At 49.9% G+C, this 18,030-nt stretch overlaps 3 protein-coding genes across 3 annotated transcripts; 1 reads left to right on the forward strand and 2 right to left on the reverse strand.

Annotated features, from left to right (window-relative positions):
- Nucleotides 1-233: 233 nt before the first annotated feature.
- LOC140265238 (olfactory receptor 14J1-like) lies at nt 234-1,199 on the reverse strand. The gene has a single exon (XM_072361147.1). The coding sequence runs from the start codon at nt 1,197-1,199 to the stop codon at nt 234-236; it is 966 nt and encodes a 321-aa protein (XP_072217248.1).
- Nucleotides 1,200-5,562: 4,363 nt separating this feature from the next.
- LOC140265240 (olfactory receptor 14J1-like) lies at nt 5,563-6,432 on the forward strand. The gene has a single exon (XM_072361149.1). It carries the CDS (start codon nt 5,563-5,565, stop codon nt 6,430-6,432), a length of 870 nt encoding a protein of 289 aa, XP_072217250.1.
- A 9,147-nt stretch (nt 6,433-15,579) lies between these two features.
- Nucleotides 15,580-16,521, reverse strand: LOC140265231 (olfactory receptor 14J1-like). The gene has a single exon (XM_072361141.1). The coding sequence runs from the start codon at nt 16,513-16,515 to the stop codon at nt 15,580-15,582; it is 936 nt and encodes a 311-aa protein (XP_072217242.1). The 5' UTR covers nt 16,516-16,521.
- Between the last annotated feature and the right edge of the window lie 1,509 nt (nt 16,522-18,030).

The raw sequence follows: 18,030 nt of genomic DNA on the forward strand, positions 1-18,030 counted from the left end.
ACATACGGAGTCACTACATGTCCTTTAATCCGTAAAGTTCACAGAGAGCCTGGTTCATTATGTACAGTGTGTATGGGCTACACTAGAAAGGTAAAAATGGAGTAGGAATTGATTTGAGTAATGATGTTTTAGTGAAAAACATTACAGTATATATATATATAGAATAATAATGAATTACACATATAAAATGAACAGAACAATCAAAATATAGCTTGATTCAGAAAAAAGCTACATTACATGACATGAATTCCAAAAGATGGGCAGTTCACTGCTTTTGAAACACATCTGGTCATCACTTTCCTCACTGCATCCTTGACCTCCCGGTTCCTCATGCTGTACATAATAGGGTTCAATGTTGGGGGCAACACCGAGTACAGAACTGCCACCATCAGGTCCATGGATGGAGAGAAGACAGAGGGGGGCTTCAGGTAGGCATAAAAGCCAGTGATAAGAAACAGGGAGACCACAGCCAGGTGAGGGAGGCATGTGGAGAAGGCTTTGTACCGTCCCTGCTCAGAGGGCATCCTCAGCACGGCAAGGAAGATCTGCACATAGGACACAACTATGAAAACAAAGCACCCAGAGGCTAAACAGACACTAAAAATTACAAGCACAACTTCCCTGAGGTAGGAGCCTGAGCAGGAGAGCTTGAGGATCTGAGGGATTTCACAGAAAAACTGTTTCACAACATTGCCTTGGCAGAGAGGCAGTGAAAATGTACTGGCAGTGTTCAGCAGGGAATTGAGAAACCCAGCACCCCAGGCAGCTGCTGCCATGGTGGCACAAGCTCTGCTGTCCATCAAGGTCCCGTAGTGCAGGGGCTTGCAGATGGCAACGTAGCGGTCATAGGACATGATGGTGAGAAGGGAACACTCTGCTGACATGAGGAAGAGAAAGAAGAAGAGCTGTGCAGCACATCCTGCGTAGGAGATGGCCCTGGTGTCCCAGAGGGCGTTGGCCATGGCTTTGGGGAGAGTGGTGGAGATGCAGCCCAGGTCGAGGAGGGCCAGGTTGAGCAGGAAGAAGTACATGGGGGTGTGCAGGCGGCGGTCGCAGGCTACGGCTGTGCTGATGAGGCCGTTGCCCAGGAGGGCAGCCAGGTAGATGCCCAGCAAGAGCCAGAAGTGCAGGAGCTGCAGCTGCCGCGTGTCTGCCAACGGCAGCAGGAGGAACTCGCTGATGGAGCTGCTGTTGGGCATCTGCTGTTCCTGGGCTTGGAGTCCTGCTTAGACAACAGAAGATGATAAGTCCAGACCATTCTCAGACACACTCCTTCTGCTGTGCTATGAAATATGTTGATTCTCTTACGATAATGTTCATTTAGCAGCATTACTTGCATTTAATTTCATGAAGTCCAGCCTGGCTTAAGCCGAAGAAGCGTGTGAATTTTCTGATCGTATCCCATCTCCCTGGATATTTTCATATGTTTCATGACAGTTGTCTTTACCCCAAATGCTCTTATAGCACCCAACCCCGGTCTTCGTTCCCTTCAATCTCTATTTGAAAAAGCTGCCTGTTGGCAGGTAATGTGAATTATTCATGTCTTCAGAAAATGATTATAATTTCAAGTTGTTCCACCCTGCTAGACTGGAGAGACTGAAAGCATATCACATGTGACGAATAGCAAAACATCCAGTGTATGGAAGAAAAATTCTCAGAGCACTGAGATCCGCTTTTAGATTTATGCCTCCAATCCTTTTTTCCTTCCCTATGAACAGGAAAGAAAAAAATCCCTGCCTTGACTGTCCACTTGGAAAGTACCCTCACAAACATCCTGTTGTGCAGTGGAGCTGTGATCCCCTGCCCCAGGCAGCAGCTGTGGCAGCACAAGCCCTGCCGGGGGCCTCCTTCCCCCCACACGTCTCCCCGCAGCACCCTGGGCAGCTCCCCGGGCAGGCTGAGTGCTGAGCCTGGCAGGCGGCAGAGTCCCATAGCCGGCACACAGCCCCTGGGGCACAGCAGGGACCCTGCTCTGCAGGACAGCCCTGGGCACCTGCCTGCAGCCCCATATGCACAGCCTGCAGCCGTGCTGGGACATGCAGCCCTCAGGGCTGTGCTCTGATGCTGCAGCACGGAAGCCCTCAGCTGGAGCAGAAGGCTTTTTCCACAGTAGAGAAACATGCAGTGCCTGCAGCCAGATCTGCTATTGAATGTCCCAGTTATAGTTAACCCTCTATGAACAGCAGCTGCATGGCATGAAGTGAGACTTACCTTGTCATGGTCTGTCAGCAATGTTCCTGCAGCGAGCTCAGAAGGCTGCTCACACCTCACGCATCCTGGAAGCTCTCTCCCATTTCTCTCCTCTCCTTCTGTCACCTGCAGGCTGTGCTGTGCACAAGAGCTGCTCCTGGGCACAGCTGTCTCTGCAGCACCACACACTTTTATGAGCTTCCTGTGTCCCAGGAGCCCAGACCAGCTCAGTAACAGAGGATATCATTTTTATCCTTCCCACTCGTCTCTCCTGAGATGTCTGGGGTTTTCATGGTCAACAGCTCCTAAAAGTCAACAGCATCATGACAGTACATTAAAATCTGTTGAATTTAACACCAGATTTCAATTGGTCAGTGACTAATGCCAGACATGTGGTGAGTCCTCCCAGAGAGTGTTTGCTGAAACTAAAAGGGCACGTAGACAAGGACACAATATCATAGAATCATAGAATCACCAAGGTTGGCAAAGACCTACAAGATCATCCAGTCCAGCTGTTCACCTATCACCAATAGCTCCCACTAATCTATGTCCCTCCAGTAATTCCTTGAACACCTCCAGGAAGGTGACTCCACCACACCCCTGGGCAGTCCATTCCAGGTCTCAAAGTGCAGGATGTGACATTTGGTCTTGGTGAACCTCATCCCATTGGCTTCAGCCCAGCTCTCCAGCCTGTCCAGATCCCTCTGTAGGGCCTTGCTACCCCCAGGCAGATCCACACTCCCAGCCAGTTTGGTGTCATCTGCGAACTTACTGAGGGTGCACTCACTGCCCTCATCCAGGTCATCAATAAAGATGTTGAAGAGGACAGGCCCCAGCACCGACCCCTGGGGAACACCAGCTATGTGCACAGGTAGGTGGCCAGGCGGGATATGAATATCTCCAGTGAAGGAGACTCCACAACCCAATTGGTCAGCCTGTTCCAGTGCTCCGTCACCCTTACCATAATGAAGTTCTTGCACACAATCGTGCAGAATTTCCTATGCTCCAGTTCCTGGCCATTTCCCTTTTCCTGTCTCCATAATTCTAATTGCTGAAAAGAGTCTGGCCTCACCACTTTGTTCCCCACACCTTAGATATTTATAGACCTGGATCAGGTCCCCTCTCAGCCTTCTCAGCCTTCTTTTTTCAAGGCTAAACTGACCCAGCTCACTTAGCCTTTCTTCATAGGGGAGATGCTCCAGTCCCTTCATCATCTTTGTGGTTCTACGCTGGACTCTTTCCAAGAGGTCCCTGTCATTTTTGTAGTGGGGAGGCCAGAACTGGACACAGTACTCCAGATAAGGTCTTACCAGCGTGGAGTAGAGGGGGAGGATCATCTCCCTCGACCTTCTGGTCACACTCTTTTTAATCCCAGAATGCCACTGGCCTTTTTGGCCACGAGGGCACAGTGCTGGCTCATGACCAACCTGTCGTCCACCAGGACACCCAGGTCCCTCTCTGCAGAGCTCCTTTCCAGCAGCTCATCCCCCATGGTGATGTCCTGGTGCATGCAATTATTCCTCCCTAGGTGCAAGACTCTACACTTGCTTTTGTTAAACCTCATCTGGTTTCTTACTGCCCAGCTCTCCAGACTGTCCAGGTCATGCTGAATGGCAGCACAGCCTACAAGCATGTCAGCCAATCCTCCCAACTTTGTGTCATCAGCAAACTTGCTAAGGGTGGCCACTATCCGCATGTCAAGGTCACTGATGAGTCGCTCTCTATGTCAGAGATTGGATAAACTGTGAGGAGCTCCCCATGAAAAACAGTCAAGAACAGGTTGAGAGCCTGTGGGTTAGGATTAGAGATGGGACTAATAAAGGTCAGCTGGTATTAGGGGTATACTACAGGCCACCTGATCAAGGGGAGGCTGCTGATGAGGCTTTCTTGCTCCAGATGCGTGAGGCATCTGGCTCATGGGCTCTTGTCCTGGTGGGGGCTGTGCTGAGTGCCAGAGCCTGGCCCTTTCAGTGCACAGTGAGGGAAGTAGTGATTGCATCCGCTGCGATCAGGTTAACTACTTGTTCAGCCTCATAGTTGACCTGAAGGAGGAAGTGGAGAGGCTGAGGACTATAAAAGAGTGTGAGAGGGAGATCGACTGGTGGTGTCAGTCCCTCTCAGCCTCAGGTTCTCGGCACACAGCCAAGGCTCCTCATGGAGCACGTCAGCCCCTGCCATCTCACAAACAGGTGGTAAAGAGGAACCAGCCATCTGACAGCGCTGCAGCGAACCCCCTGTGCTCTCTTCCCCCTAGCAGCAATTTGAGAAGGGAGGAGTGGAAACATGTACCTGCTCGGCGGAAGGGGCATTCCCCATCCCGACCATCCCCGGCTCCCCAGGTGCCTCTGTGTAATAGGTTTGAGGCTCTGGATTTTGAGGGGGGGATGAGTGAGAGTGTGGAGACAGGTTCACCTATGGGGTTGCCTCAGGCAAAGCGGTCACTCCCGAGCCTCAAGACTGCTTCTACACGTAAGGACAGAAGGGTGATTGTCTTAGGTGACTCCCTTCTGTGAGGAACGGAGGGCCCTATATGCCGGCCCGACCCTACCCGCAGCGAGGTGTGCTGCCTTCCCAGGGCACGGGTCAGGGACATTTCAAAGATAATTCCTGGGTTGATTCAGCCTTCAGACTATTATCCACTTTTAATAATTCAGGCTGGCGGCGAGGAAGTTGATAAGGAAAGCCTGAGGTCTATCAAGAAAGGAGCCCCCCGGCAGGGCTTGTGCTGCCACAGCTGCTGCCTGGGGCAGGGGATCACAGCTCCACTGCACAACAGACTCTTTCTGAGGGTCCTTTGCAAGAGGAGAGCCAAGGCAGGGATTTTCCTTTTTCTGTTCTGAGTGAAAACAGAAAGTAATGGAGGCAAAAAATCTAAAAGGGGCTGTCAACATTGAACACAGCTCAGAGACTCCCCAGTATTTCTCCAATCAGTTGGCTGTTTTGTGAACAGTCACACAGGTTGTGTTTTCAGCCTCACCTACCTAAAAGGATACAATCAACTTAAGTTATAGTTCTTTTCTGCAGGCATTAATAGTTCACTTGTCCTGCAAACAGGCTGATTTCTCTAAGACAAACTGAAGTGCAAAGAGGCTGGGGCTTTGGTCTCAAAGAGCAATTGGAGTAAAGAGGAAAATATCCAGGAGGCTGGAGTATGATATTGGAAATGAAAAGAAAGTAAGAGCTCCCCAGTCTTCTACTCGTTACGGGATGGTGAAGCTCATGATAGTATACACAAGTTCTGGAGTTAAATAATTATTTTCCTAAGGGAAATGAAAATTTACATAGTATAGCAGGAGGAGTGAGTTTGAGAGTGGTCTGGACTTGTCATTATCTTCTGCACTCTGAACAGGACTCCAAGCCCAGGAACAGCAGATGCCCAACAGCAGCTCCATCAGCGAGTTCCTCCTGCTGCCGTTGGCAGACACGCGGCAGCTGCAGCTCCTGCACTTCTGGCTCTTGCTGGGCATCTACCTGGCTGCCCTCCTGGGCAACAGCCTCATCAGCACAGCCGTAGCCTGCGACCGCCGCCTGCACACCCCCATGTACTTCTTCCTGCTCAACCTGGCCCTCCTCGACCTGGGCTGCATCTCCACCACTCTCCCCAAAGCCATGGCCAATGCCCTCTGGGACACCAGGGCCATCTCCTACGCAGGATGTGCTGCACAGCTCTTTTTCTTTCTCTTCTTCATCTCAGCAGAGTTTTCCCTTCTCACCATCATGTCCTATGACCGCTACGTTGCCATCTGCAAGCCCCTGCACTACAGGACCTTGATGGACAGCCGAGCTTGTGCCACCATGGCAGCAGCTGCCTGGGGTGCTGGGCTTCTCAATTCCCTGCTGCACACTGCCAGTACGTTTTCACTGCCTCTCTGCCAAGGCAATGTTGTCAACCAGTTTTTCTGTGAAATCCCCCAGATCCTCAAGCTCTCCTGCTCAGAATCAAATCTCAGGGAAGTTGTGTTTCTCATTTTTAGTGCCAGTTTAGCATTTGGCTGCTTTGTTTTCATAGTGGTGTCCTATGTGCAGATCTTCCTTGCCGTGCTGAGGATACCCTCAGAGCAGGGACGGCACAAAGCCTTCTCCACGTGCCTCCCTCACTTGGCCGTGGTCTCCTTGTTTCTCAGTAATGGCTTTTTTGGCTACTTGAAGCCCCCCTCATTTTCCTCCCCAACCATGGATCTGATGGTTGCAGTTCTGTACTCGGTGGTACCTCCAGCACTGAACCCCTCATCTACAGCATGAGGAACCAGGAAGTCAAGGATGCAGTGAGGAAATTGATAAACAAATTTGTATCAAAAGCACTGAACTGCCCATCTCTTGGAATTCATGGCATGTAATACAGCTCTTTACTGCTGCAAACTCTTTGTTTTGTTTTGTTTTGATAATTTCTTATAGGTGTAATGTATTAATTTTTATTTTATTTTTTTTTTTTAGATACTGTAATTCTTTTCATTAAATGAACCAGGCTCTCTGTGAACCTTAAGAGAATAAAGGATGTGCAGTGACTTGTTCTCCTTCTTGTGAAACATTTCTGGAGCTGTCGGCGTCAGATATGCTCAGATACTCACAATCCAGTAGGAAGCACACAGCTGTTCATCAAACTGTGTGGTGAATTCAGCCTGCAGCAGCTGACGGGTCATCCCTGGGCTCCTGGCTGGGGTCTGTGCTTTCAGATTCACATCTGTCACTGCCTCTGTGTTGTGGTTTTGTGATGTCTGTTGTCAGTATTCCACAACAGAACATCATAGAATCACAAGGTTGAGAAGGACCTATAATATCATCTAGTCCAACCGTCCTCCTTTACCATACCTACAGAAAACCCCTAACCCTTATCTCCTAGCTCCCTGTCCAGACACTTCTTGAACACTGCCAGTGATGGCGACTCCACCACTTCCCTGGGCAGACTATTCCAGCGCCAGACCACACTCTGAGAGAAAACGTTCCTTCATATGTTCAGCCTAAACCTCTTCTGATACAAATTGTGGCCATTTCTTCAGTCCTGTTTGTTGCCTGGCAAAAGAGGCCAAGCCCCTCCTCATCACAACCTCCGTTCAGGAAGTTATAAAGTGCAATCAAGTCTCCCCTGAGCCTCCTCTTCTCCAGGCTAAACAATCCCAGCTCCCTGAGCCGCTCCTCATAAGACTTGTACTCCAGACCCCTCACCAGTTTTGTTGCCCTTCTCTGGACACGTTCCAGGGCCTCAGTGTCTTTCTTGCAGTGAGGAGCCCAAAACTGAACACAGTACTCAAGATGCGGCCTCACCAGAGATGAGTACAGAGGGATGATCACCTCTCTGCTCCTGCTGGCCACACTATTTCTTATACAAGCCAGGATGCTGTTGTCCTTCTTGGCCACCTGGACACACTGTCAGCTCATATTCAGCCAAGCATCAACCAACACCCCCAGGTCCCTTTCCTCTTCACAGTCATCCAGACACTCTGCCTCAAGCCTATAGAGCTGCATGGGGTTGTTGTGTCCAAAGTGCAGGACCCGGCACTTGGCCTTGTTGAACCTCATCCCATTCACCTCAGCCCAGCAATTCAGCCTATCCAGATCCCTTTGAAGGGCCTCCCCACCCTCAAGCAGATCAACACCACCTCCCAACTTGGTGTCATCTGCAAGCTTACTTGCACTCAATTCCCTCATCCAGGTTATCAATGAAGATGTTAAACAAGATTGGCCTCAGAACCGACACTTGGGGGACACCACTTGTAACGGGTCGCCAGCCGGACTTAACTCCCACTACTCTCTGAGCACGACCCTCCAGCCAGTTCCTCACCCAAAGAAGGGTATACCTGTCTAGGCCACGGGCAGCCAGTTTCCTCAGGAGGATACTGTGAGAAACCATGTCAAAGGCCTTGCTGAAGTCCAGGTAGACTACATCAACTGCCTTACCCTCATCTACCAGCCTGGTCACCCAATCGTAGAAGGAGATGAGATTGGTTAAGCACAACCTGCCTTTCATGAATCCATGCTGGCTAGGCCTGATCCCCTGGATGCCATGCATATGCCATGTGATCTCAGCCAAGAAGATTTGATCCATAACTTTACCCGGTACCGAGGTCAGGCTGACAGGCCTGTAGTTCCCCAGATCCTCCTTACTACCCTTCTTGTAGAGGGGAATCACATCAGCAAGCCTCCAATCCTCTGGGACCTCTCCAGTTAACCAGGAGCGCTGGTAGATGGTGGAGAGTGGCTCAGCAATCACCCTTGCCGGCTCCCTCAGCACCCGAGGGTGGAGCCCATCTGGTCCCATGGACTTGTGACAGTCCAGGTGGAGGAGGAGCTCTTTAACTGTCTCTACCTGAATCACTGGGGATGTATTCTGCATTCCATTCCAGACTTTCAAATCGGGGCATGAAGTGCTCTGAGGACAACTGTTCTGCCCATTAAAGGCAGGTGTAAAGAAGGCACTGAGGACCTCAGCCTTCCCTTATTCTCAGTGGTCACATTCCCTGCTGTATCAAGTAAGGAATGGACACTTTCCTTGGTTCTCTTCCCGTTGATATATTTGTAAAAAGATTTCTTATTTTCTTTTACCATCATGGCCAATCTACATTTGAGCTAGGCTTTAGCCTTCCTAACTTCCTGCCTGCATTCCTTAGCAACCTCCTTGTAGTCTCCCCAAGTAGCCTGTCCCTTCTTCCAGAGGACGTAGATTCTCTTTTTCTTCTGGAGTCTCAACAATTGTTCCCTGTTCATCCTACGGCTCGCCTTACAGCATTCAAGGACAGCCTGTTCTTGTGCCTTGAAGATTTCCATCTTGAGGAGCATCCAGGCTTCCTGGAGGCCTTTACCCGTAAGGAGCTACTCCTAAGGGACCTGTGCTACAGGTGTCTTGAACAGGTTAAACTCCACCCTCTCGAAGTTCAGGATAGTAGTTTTGCTAGTCACCCTTCTGACATCTCCAAGAATAGAGAATTCTACCATTTCATGGTCGCTCTGCCCAAGACAGTCCCCAGCCTTCTCATCTCCTACCAGTCCTTCACTATTAGTGAAGAGCAGGTCTAGCAGGGCACCACCCCTGGTAGGCTTCTGTACCAGCTGCGTAAGGAAGCTGTCTTCCATACAATCTAGAAACCTCTTAGACTGCTTCCTCTGGGCTGTATTGTATTTCCAAAATATATCAGGGAAATGGAAGTCTCCCAAGAGAATGAGTGCTGGTGATTGTGCGACTTCAGTAAGCTGCTCGTAGAAAGCCTCATCCATCTCTTCATCCCCATTAGGTGGTCTACAACAGACCCCCAGCAAAATGTCACCCCTACAGGCCTTCCCCCTGATCCTTACCCACAGACACTCAACTTTACCATTCCGAAGCCCAAGCTCTTCGATATCAAAACTCTCTTTAATATAAAGGGCCACACCACCAGCCTTCCTCATCTATCCTTTCTGAAGAGTTTGTAACCATCCATCACAGCACTCCAGTCATGGCAGTGGTCCCACCATGGATTGGTAATAGCAACTAGATCATGGTTTTCCAGATGCACAATCGCTTCCATCTCCTCCTGCTTGTTGCTTAAGCTGCATTCATTGGTGTAGATGCACTTCAGCTGAGTCATCTGCCTCATCCCCAGCTCAAGCATCATTCCCCTAGGCTCGTCTCTGGTGAGCACTGTTTGGTCCTCTTCCCCATCATGGCTAGTTTAAAGCTCGTTCGATAAGCCCCTCTATCTTCTGCACTAGGATTCGTTGCCCCCTTTGAAATAGTTGGGTTTCATTCATGGATAACAGGCCTGAGGCCAAGTAAACTGCCCCATGATCAAAGAACCCAAAGTTTGTGGCTTAACACCAGCCTCTGAGCCAATGATTCATTGCTTGTGCTTTCCAAGCCTGCTCTGTTTCCCTCACTCCCTTAAGGTATAGAGCAAAAAAATCGCTTGAGCTCTCGCTCTTCAAACTAAACAGCCTTCACAGCCTTGTGTGCCTCTGGTGGCGCAGTGGTAGAATTGCTGCTTGCAACACCAGAGGCCCGGGGTTCGAATCCCCCCTGTGGCGCAAGTGGCAGAAATGCTGCTCTGCTACACAGAAGGGCTCGAATCCCGGGAGCTGGACTCGATGATCTCTAAGGTCCCTTCCAACTCGCACAATACTATGATACTATGATATGATAAACCCCGAAATTTCTTTTCACAGTTTGTAGGCTTCTCTGAGCAGTTTCATCACTGCCCACCTGAACTATGAGTAGTGAAAAATCATCAGTGGACCAAACCAGCTTTGGGAGTTTCTTGCTTATGGCCTTGATCCGGGCCCCAGGAAAGCAGCAGACTTCCCAATGGCTCAGGTCTGGTCTGCATATGGAGCCCTCTGTTCCTCTAAGAAGGGAGTCACCCACTACGACCACCCTTCTTTATTTCATGACAGAGGAAGTCTTGAGGCATGGTGACCACCTTGCCTTAGGCTCCCTCCTAGTCAGAACCTCCATTACCTCCCCACTCACATCTCCTTCAGGTTCCTGTATCTTAAACCTGTTGCTTAGAGGGAGCTGGGGAAGAGGGCCAGGCAGGCAGGGGGGGCTCCCATGAAGCCAAGTTGGGTCTCTCTTCCAGCCCTCCTCATCAGTCAGGTCTGTCTGACTGTGACAGGGCAGGGGGTCAACCACTTTTCTGGGGGTATCTCACTGTCACTCTTTCCTCGGGGATGCCAGCAAGTCACTCCAACAGTCGATCTCCCACTCACACTCCCTGATGGTCCTGCTAGCACCTCATATCAGAGCTTTAATTGAGAGTCCACTGAGATCTTACAGCATGTGTAATAAAATAATAAATAATGTGTAATTAATAAATAATGCATAATAAAACTGCTACCTTGGACTTCCGGAGGGCAGACTTTGATTTGTTCAAGAGACTAGTAGGGGGAGTCCCTGGCATTCAGTCTTAGCGAACAAAGGGGTCCATGAGAGCTGGTTGCTCTTCAAGAAGGAAGTCCTAAGGGCGCAGGAGCAGGCAGTCCCCCTGAGCTGCAAAATGAGCCGGTGGGGAAGAAGACCAGGGTGTTTGAATAGGGAGCTGTTCTTGAGGCTCCGAGAGAAAAAGAGAATCTACCGCCTGTGGAAGGAGGGACGGGCAACTGAGAATGAATTCAAGGAAGTCGTTAGGATGTGTAGAGGTGAAATCAGAAAGGCAAAAGCCCAGCTCGAATTTAACCTGGCCACTGGGGTGAAAAGGAATAACAAACTCTTTTATAAGTACATTAACAGTAAGAGGAGGACAAAGGAGAATATCCACTCTTTTCTGGATGAGGCTGGGAATGTGACCACTGAGGATAAGGAAAAGGTGGAGGTTCTGAATGCCTTCTTTACGTCTGTCTTTAAAGGTCAGACCAGTTATCCTCAGGGTACTCCTCTCTCTGACCTGGTGGTCTTGGCTGGGGAGCACGCTGACCCCCCTGTGATTCTGGAAGAAACGGTCAGAGACTTACTGCTCCACCTGGACTGCCACAAGTCCATGGGGCCGGATGAGATCCACCCGAGAGTGCTGAGGGAACTGGCAGAGGTGGTAGCCGAGCCGCTTTCCATCATCTACCAGCTCTCCTTGTTGACTGGTGAGGTCCCAGAAGACTGGAGGCTTGCCGACGTGACTCCCATTTACAAGAAAGGTTGTAAGGAGGATCCAGGGAACTACAGGCCTGTTAGCCTGACCTCGGTTCCAGGGAAGGTAATGGAACAGATTGTCTTGAGGGAGATCACATGGCATGTGCAGGACGACAGGGGGATCTAGCCTAGCCAGCATGGGTTCATGAAGGGCAGGTCCTGTTGGACCAACCTGATCTGCTTCTATGATCTAGTGACCCATCTGCTGGATGAGGGAAAGGCTGTTGATGTGCTCTACCTAGACTTCAGCAAAGCCTTCGACACTGTCTCCCATGCTATTCTCCTGCAGAAGCTGGCAGCCTGTGGCTTGGATGGGTACACTCTCAGCTGGGTAAGGAGCTGGCTGGAGGGTCGGGCTCAGAGAGTGTTGGTAAATGGAGTTAAATCCAGCTGGTGACCGGTCATGAGTGGTGTTCCCCAGGGGTCGGTGCTGGGGCCTGTCCTCTTCAACATCTTTATTGATGACCTCGATGAGGGCATTGAGTGCACCCTCAGTAAGTTCGCAGATGACACTAAACTGGCTGGGAGTGTGGATCTGCCTGGGGGTAGCGAGGCCCTACAGAGGGATCTGGACAGGCTGGAGAGCTGGGGTGAAGCCAATGGGATGAGGTTCAACACGACCAATTGCCGAGTCCTGCACTTTGGCCATAACAACCCTGTACTCAGAACTGGTAAGGCCGCACCTCGAGTACTGTGTTCAGTTTTGGGCCCCTCAAGCAAGAAAGACATTGAGGCCCTGGAACACATTCAGAGGAGGGCAACAAAGCTGGTAAGGGGTCTGGAGCACAGGCCATATGAGGATCAGCTGAGGGAGCTGGGATTGTTCAGCCTGGACAAGAGGAGGCTCAGGGGAGACCTCATTGCTCTCTATAACTTTCTGAAGGGAGGTTGTAGTGAGCTGGGGGGTCGGCCTCTTCTCTCATGTAATCAGTGATAGAACTAGAGGGAATGGTTTCAAGCTGCAGCAAGGGAGATTCAAGCTGGACATTAGGGAATATTACTTCTCAGAAAGGGTGGTCAGGCACTGGAATGGAATGCCCAGGGAGGTGGTGAAGTCCCTGAACCTGGAGGTGTTCAAGGAATGACTGGATGTTGTGTTGAGGGACATGGTTTAGTGGGAGCTATTGGTGATAGGTGAAAGATTGGGCTGGACGATCTTTTAGTTCTTTCACAACCTTGGTGATTCTATGATTCTATGACATGGTGTAAGGAATCTTCTTTGGCAGGGGGGTTGGACTTGGTAATCTCTGGAGTGTTGTACAGAGCCTAGGCCATGGTCAGTGGAGTGCTCAAGGAGCAGGGAGGGAACAAAGTGAGGACAGATGCCTTAAAGTAGCCAAAGGAACGTTCCGTACCATCTGACAGCAAGCAGAAAGTGAATTGGAAGGGGTGGGAGTTCATCATGCTCTATTCTGCTGCCTAGGGGCCAGATGAGCATCAGTGTGGTGGTGCGGAGCAAGTGCTTGTGCTTCAGTTGTTACATACTACTCCGTATAAATGGATATATAGTAGTAACTATTACACCTCTCCTTTTATCTCTCTTAGTAAGTAGCTTCATGTCAACTCACAAGTTGCACTTTTTCGTCCCCAATTCTTTTCCCCATCCCACTGGGATGGGGCAATGCACAAAGCACCATGTACTGCTGAGCCACCTGCTGGATTCAACCATCACCATCAATTTGGTGCCTGATGTTGGGCTCCAAGGGTTGAGATAACAGCACATCTGTCCAGAGCGAGTTAACACAGAGCTCTGTGGGAGCTGCAGAATTGCTGGCCATGATACTGATTGTTTCCCTGTTTGTGGAGCTTGTTGAGTCTTCTCATGAAGCTGCATTGCACAGCTCCTTGCTTGCTGCTTGTTTTCCCTGCTGCATTTTTTGTCAACTCTGGGGGCTGGATTATGGTATTTAATTTGCTATGCTGTTTGACCTTGGTTTATATCACGATAAAATAGGCAGCTTTCAAAGTGAAGTTTTGAGGACATTCAGATCTGAAATCATCTTTGAGTTTTGGAAGCAATACTGTCAATATGATAAGGAATTACACCCTATTTGTTGTCCCCTCAGGGAGCCTGGCAATAGAGGTAAGAAGGGCAGACACTTTCCAACAGTCCCTCAGCCTCCCTCTCACTTCTTCTTGCCCTGGAGCTCCAGAGCTAGTTCCAATAGCTCCTGAGGATTTTGACTATCCATGGGATGCCCAAACCAGCACGCTCCCATTGCTATGCATAGCTAATGTGTTTCAGGTTATGTTTGAGATTAAGTAAGTATTCAAGAACATCACAGAGATCTGCCCCAAGGTGAGATGGCTCTGCATGGCAGGGGTTGTGGGATGGTCTGGGCAGCTGCCTGGAGCCGTGGGCACCTCCAGGGCTTTGGAACTTCATCTCCGAGCAACTGCAGAATCCTGAGAAACTGGTAGAATATGGGGGAAGGTCTGCTGTGGGCCTGGTAATCCCATAGAGGCACAGATGACTGCAGTGTGCCAGGGCCTGGCCCACACCTACTGAGCTGTGTTCAACACTCTTCAGCATCCTCAAGGGGAAGAGAGCTGGATCTGCTGACAGTGCTGCAGCCTCTGCAACTCCTGGCACAAACCCTGCAGGAACTCCAAGTTTTTGCTGCACATCCTGCAGTTGCTCCAAGGTCTGGACAGATCCCGCTGTCACTCCTCCCTTCATAATGAGCTCTGCAGTCACTCTGTTCTAAGTACTGCTATAGCAAAATGAAACAAATTCTTCCCAGAGGAGGTCCGCTGTGCCAGCAAGTACAGCCATGTGGTCGCTCCAACCCCTCCAATGATCCCAGTGGCAGCTCCAACTTCAGTGACAGATCCTGTGGTGATTCCAGCTCTGGCAATGAGCTCTGCAGTTGCTCCAGCTCCTGCAACAGCCTGACAGCCGCTTCAGCTCCTACAGTGAACCCTGTGGCTGTTAAAACCCCTGCAACAGGTCCTGAACTTGCAGACAGATAAGTATTAGTATCTGTGCATATGTTTGCAACTGCCTTTATGGTATATATGTGAAAATATACTACATATTATGAATGTATATATGCATATGTCATAATCATAATCCTTTTCTGTTTCTCTGTCTTAGTAAATAGCTTCAACCCAACAAATTCTAAGCCATAGCACTGTCCTGAGTCTCTAATGGATCTCCTTGGGACACTTGAAATTGTCCCTGTCACTCAGTGAAGAGCACCAAAACATCTCGAGGTCTTCCCAGGGAGCAGCTCCTGAGGTTTATTCCTTACACCAGCTCTGGAAGAGGACTCCAGTTCTCTGGTCCTGCTCTGAAGCAGCCCTCTTGTTGCAGCAGTGCCAGCAAGAAGACCAGCTCTGACACAGACATTCATATTGCCGGCTACTGACTGCAGCCCCGGAGTGCTGCTGTAGAGACAACATGACTGTTGTGAGACACACAAGACTTTCAGGCCTGCGCAAATGAGAGGACTTGAGAGCACTGTGGCAGTGAATGTAGAGAAGGACTGAAAAGAGCATGTTGTGTTGCTGTCAGTGGCTGTACCTCCATCAGACCCAGACAAGGAAGGAAGTGAGAAGAGAAATAGAAAAGTCTTTTTTGAAAGCCTTTTAGGTATCTTTTAATGTATTCAGGGAATCTGGTTTGATGTTTACATGAGCTCTTGGAGTGAGAAAATGGAAAGGAGGCGGGAGAGAAGAAAAAAAAAAAGCAATATTTCATTGCAGATTGCTGTATACCACTTACAGAATCAAACAAACAAATATGCATAAAACATAAAGAACCATCACTCGGAAAATGTGTGAAAAAGATGTGCACTTTATTGAAGCTGGAATAGTGCATACTGCAACAGCTTGCTGAGAGAGTGCTTGATCTCCCTGTTCCTCAAGCTGTAGATAATAGGGTTCAGTGTTGGAGGAACCACTGAGTACAGAAGCGACACAGTTAGATCCAGGAGTGGGGAGGAGATGGAGGGGGGCTTCAGGTGGGCAAAGAACACAGTGCTGAGAAACAGGGAGACCACGGCCAGGTGAGGGAGGCATGTGGAGAAGGCTTTGTGCTGTCCCTGCTCAGAGGGCATCCTCAGCACGGCAATGAAGATCTGCACATAGGACACCACTACGAAAACAAAGCAGCCAAAGGCTAAACTGGTAGTAAAAATGATAACCAAAACTTCCTTGAGATTTGATTCTGAGCAGGAGAGCTTGAGGATCTGAGGGATTTCACAGAAAAACTGGTTGACAACATTGCCTTGGCAGAGAGGCAGTGAAAACGTACTGGCAGTGTGCAGCAGGGAATGGAGAACCCCAGCGCCCCAGGCAGCTGCTGCCATGGTGGCACAAGCTCTGCTGTCCATCAAGGTCCTGTAGTGCAGGGGCTTGCAGATGGCAACGTAGCGGTCATAGGACATGATAGTGAGAAGGGAAAACTCAGCTGAGAGGAAGAAGACAAAGAAAAAGATCTGTGCAGCACATCCTGCGTAGGAGATGGCCCTGGTGTCCCAGAGGGCGTTGGCCATGGCTTTGGGGAGAGTGGTGGAGATGCAGCCCAGGTCGAGGAGGGCCAGGTTGAGCAGGAAGAAGTACATGGGGGTGTGCAGGCGGTGGTCGCAGGCTACGGCTGTGCTGATGAGGCCGTTGCCCAGGAGGGCAGCCAGGTAGATGCCCAGCAAGAGCCAGAAGTGCAGGAGCTGCAGCTGCCGCGTGTCTGCCAACGGCAGCAGGAGGAACTCGCTGATGGAGCTGCTGTTGTACATTTGCTTCTGTTCCTGGGCTTGGAGTCCTGCTCAGAGTGCAGAAGATAAGAAAAAGTCTAGACCATTTTCAGAGATACTCCTGCTATACTATATAAGTTTTCCTTTCCCTTAGAAAAATAATTATTTAACTCCATAACCTGTATATGCTATAATGAGCTTCACCATCCCTTAAGGAGTAGAAGATTAAGGAGCTCTTACTGTCTTCTCATTTCCTAAACATACCCCAGCATCCTGGATATTTTCATCTTTTCTGAAGCTGCTCTTCAAGAGCCCAGCCACAGCCTCTGTGCACTTCAATTTGTCTTAGAGAAATCAGCCTTTTTGCAGGACAAGTGAACTATTAATGCCTGCAGAAAACAACTATAACTTAAGCTGACTGTACTTTTTTAGGTAGGAAAGGTTGAAAGCACAACTTGTGTGGCTGTTCACAAAACAGCCAACTGACTGGAGAAATATTCTGGAGTCTCTGAGCTGTGTTCAAAGTTGACAGCCCCTTTTAGATTTCTGCCTCCAATCATTTCTGCTTTCACTGAGAACAAGAAATGGAAAATCCCTGCCTTGTCTCTCCTCTCGCAAAGTACCCTCACAAACATTCAGTTGTGCAGTGGAGCTGTGATCCCCTGCCCCAGGCAGCAGCTGTGGCAGTAGAAATCCTGCCAAGGGGCTCCTTCCCCCCACACATCTCCCCCTGCACAGCAGGGAACCTACTCTGCACGACAGCCATGCACACCCAACTGCAGCCCCATATGCACAGCCTGCAGCCGTGCTGGGACACGCAGCACTCAGGGCTGTGCTCTGACATTGCAGCACAGAAGCCCTCAGCTGGAGCAGAAGGCTATTTCCACAGTAAAGAAACATGCAGTGCCTGCAGCCAGATCTGCTACAAAATGTCCCAGTTTAGATAACCCTCTATGAAAAGCAGCTCATGGTCTGCAGTGAGGCTTACCATGTCGTGATCTGTCAGCAATTCTCCTGCAATGAGCTCAAAGCCTGCTCACTGTGCACACATCCTGGAAGCTCTCTCCCCTTTCTCTCCTCTCCTTCTGTCAACTGCTGGCTGTGCTGTGCACAAGAGCTGCTCCTGGGCACAGCTGTCTCTCTGCAGCTCTGCCCACTTGTAAGAACTCCCTGTGTCCCAGGAGCCCAGCCCAGCTGAGCAGCAGAGGATGTCATCTTTATCCTTCCCACTCATCTCCCTTGAGATGTCCCTGGCTCTTCTTGGCCAACAGCTCCTGAAAGACAACAGCATCATGACTGTGCTTTGAAATCTAATGAATTAAACACCAGATGTCCAGTGGTCAGTGACTAATTCCAGACATGTGGTGAGTCCTCCCAGAGAGTGTTTGCTGAAACAAAAAGGGCACAGAGAGAAAGACAGTGAAGGGTGGACTTGCCCTGTGCAGGGCAGTGATCCAGTTGAGATACTGCAGGCATCTCAACCCTTAAGGGAAACCTCGTGGCTGAAATGGGATTCAGCTCCCGTGGACACATAGGAGCTGGGATTCTTCTGGTTCT

This window comes from Excalfactoria chinensis, unplaced genomic scaffold (genome assembly GCF_039878825.1).
Source record: "Excalfactoria chinensis isolate bCotChi1 unplaced genomic scaffold, bCotChi1.hap2 Scaffold_74, whole genome shotgun sequence".
Taxonomy (NCBI): Eukaryota; Metazoa; Chordata; class Aves; order Galliformes; family Phasianidae; genus Excalfactoria; species Excalfactoria chinensis.

Bases quoted from the DNA above. Each gene is read 5' to 3' on its own strand.
- LOC140265238 (XM_072361147.1), bottom strand. From the start codon at position 1,199: ATGCCCAACAGCAGCTCCATCAGCGAGTTCCTCCTGCTGCCGTTGGCA.
- LOC140265240 (XM_072361149.1), top strand. From the start codon at position 5,563: ATGCCCAACAGCAGCTCCATCAGCGAGTTCCTCCTGCTGCCGTTGGCA.
- LOC140265231 (XM_072361141.1), bottom strand. From the start codon at position 16,515: ATGTACAACAGCAGCTCCATCAGCGAGTTCCTCCTGCTGCCGTTGGCA.